General features: G+C 33.2%; 1 protein-coding gene across 8 annotated transcripts in view; it reads right to left on the reverse strand.

Annotated features, from left to right (window-relative positions):
- Positions 1 to 2853, reverse strand: part of LOC106683396 (hydrocephalus-inducing protein homolog) — a gene marked incomplete in the record, with an annotated part of 211677 nt that overhangs the window by 26244 nt on the left and 182580 nt on the right. For all 8 annotated transcript variants that reach the window (XM_067053226.1, XM_067053222.1, XM_067053221.1 and 5 more), the window contains 2 exon segments: positions 312 to 447; positions 1122 to 1291. In XM_067053226.1, the coding sequence (XP_066909327.1) occupies positions 312 to 447; positions 1122 to 1291 (306 nt within the window).

Below are 2853 nucleotides of genomic sequence, written 5' to 3' on the forward strand. Positions count from 1 at the left end.
TTTAAATGGTTAAATGATATGTCTCATAGTAATTTAAGATTGTCCCTGAAGATGGCCGAAACGTTGGACGTGTGAATGAAATAAATGTTTTGAGACTATAATTTTTGATAGTGTTTTTGAATTGTTTAGTAAACAATTGCCAGTCTCAAGAAAGAAATTTAAAGATTATAAATCGAATAGTAATATTTTTGTATTATTTGAGTTTAATTTGACCGCACCCGGACCATATTCCATTTATTAGGAATCAGAATTCTGATTGATTGTTTTCGTACAAATGGAAAACAAAATAAAATAATAAAAATAATTAAAACCTGTACTGATAAGTGGGAAGTTATAAACTTTAAGCAGCATAAAATATTTAAGATATAAGGAATTCCAGGCAAACACTCTCCTTGCAATGGTTCGATCTTAAAAAATTTTGGAAGGCCAGTTGTATCCAATTTAAATCTGAAAAAAAAATGAATCATTAATTGACCTCTTCAACTAGGCAATAAATAAAAGATAATTTCTCAAAATGTATGAAAGGAATAAAAGGCCAATTCCAAAGATTAACTTAATTACTATTTATCTATAATTAAAATTAATTTTAACTGCGGAGAATCAAATTAAAATATTTTATAATCTAAATGTAGACTTTTACGAGGGCTACTAACTGCAGTGGATGAGACTGATTGCTAACCATTACTGTTAGAACATTTCTATAAAACTATTAGTTTCAAATATTATACAGCTCAGAAAAGTAAAAATGAAATTAGATTAAGCTATTTTTATTTCTTGTATTCTAAACTTATATATAAAATAAAAGAACAAGGAATGTTTCTATCGTTAAAGTAGTAAGTTTTATCTAAAGAACTCCCCAACCGTAATCATTACAAAACTCTTCTCCAGCATGATGACATAACCTAGAACCATAGAATGCCAACTAGTAAACTGTTTCAGGAGCAATCAATGTTGGCCATCCTGGAGATCAAGTTATGACTTGATCTCCAGGATGGCCAACACTGACTGACCAACAGTGTCAACGAAATAGAGCCCATTGAATTAGTAGTCAACTGGTTATCTCTACAGCAGGCAGAACCAGCAAAAGTCTACATTATCTATAAACTAAATAAAGTACGAACCTTGCAGGAATATTTCCACTATTAATTATTGCTACTTCTTCCCTTTGAAATTGCTTTCTAAAATGTGGAAAAAAATTAATTGTTTCTCTATCGAACATAAGTTCAGCTCCAACACAGTTTATTGTCAAAAAGTAGAGTATCGTTTCGTACTCCTGACAAGTAGCCAAAACCTACAAATATAAGGGTGATTTCATAAGTACAGTACAGTTCATTTCACCGAGGCTTAATAAGTAATAGTTAAATACATAAGAAATTCACAAGGCTTAATATGAATGATGAAGTAGGATTCCCAGTAAATTCAGAATAATGGTTCCTGTGGGATATTCTACCCAAAACCCAAAAAAAGAAATTCCTATGGAAAGTAATAATTTTTAAAGTAGTTTGTACAGTTTTTGATCTAATCAATATCTGTAAAAAAAAAGGAGACACAAAACTGAAAAACAGCAATAACGTTTCTTCTATGCTCTATAGGTCTAACTGAGATCTGCAGTAACATGCAACAATAAAACACCAGTTAAGATTAGGGGGAGAATATTGGCAGCCTATCATTGTTATTTTAGACTCTGGAAGCACCTTGTCAAGGCTTTATTTTAAAAGTGATATTGGCCAGTACGCAACATCACAGAAGGTGCAAAAACAAGAATATATTCATAAGAAGCTTGATTATAGAGTGAGGAGAAATCGACCAGGATACCGGCAATGTCAGGGGATGAGGGTCTTGGTCTGAAATATAGGAGAGGAACATAAGTGTTAAGAACAGAGATAGAAACTACCTCATAAAATTAAAAACGGTAAGAATAATAAAATGAACTACTAGAGAGGCATATAATCTACATTTATAATCAATATACAATAGTTTAAGTAAGGCAAGAAAGCTGTGTAAGTGAGGGGAGGGAGACAAAGGACAGGCAAATGGGATTCAGAGTTTGGTAACCGAAGGAAAAGCTTCCTCAGAACAGATGCAGGTAGCAGAGATATGGCACAGAAGGATAAAGTCCCAGTGTTGGAGAGATTATTAGAGTTTTATATTTGTGAAAGGGGAAATAGCGTTACCAGTGACAAGTGAAGTGTTAGTTTTCATCCCTGATATAAAAGGCAGTGCTAAAGGGAATCTATTGTGAATAATCGAAAACATTGGTAAAGCAGAAATTATTTAATTAGTTTGTATCTGCAGATAAACAATGGATTTTTCCCAAAAATAAATTGCGATATCACCCTCAATAAAATTGAAAATCATAGTATTTTTATCTTGTATTTATTTTTTATGTAAATAAATGTTTGTTTACGAATTATTACACTCTCTAGTAATTTGGAAACTGAGAGAACAAAAGCTAAAGTTTATAACTCTTATTTGGCATACAATGTTTTAGGGCGCAGAGACATGGACTATTTCCAGAGATGTAAACCATCTCCTCATATCTGAATAGAAGGTGTTGTGCCATATTTATGGGGGAATTTATGATAACAATTAATGGTGGTGGGAAAACAATTGAGAGCTATTTAATGTATCAAGAGCACAATATCTCAACTCCCATCAAGCTTAGAAGGCTCAGATAGGCAGGACATCAGTCAGAAAGGCTGACGATATGCCTCCTGAAAGTATTCTTACTCAGCTCCTTTATAGACATCACAGAGAAGGGAAGCGTGTGGCCAATGATCAGCGATGTAGTGGGGAGATTGTGTGGCCAATGATCAGCGATGTAGTGGGGAGATTGTGTGGCCAATGATCAGC

This window comes from Halyomorpha halys, unplaced genomic scaffold (genome assembly GCF_000696795.3).
Source record: "Halyomorpha halys isolate HHAL.00 unplaced genomic scaffold, Hhal_1.1 Scaffold480.1, whole genome shotgun sequence".
NCBI classification, from domain to species: domain Eukaryota; kingdom Metazoa; phylum Arthropoda; class Insecta; order Hemiptera; family Pentatomidae; genus Halyomorpha; species Halyomorpha halys.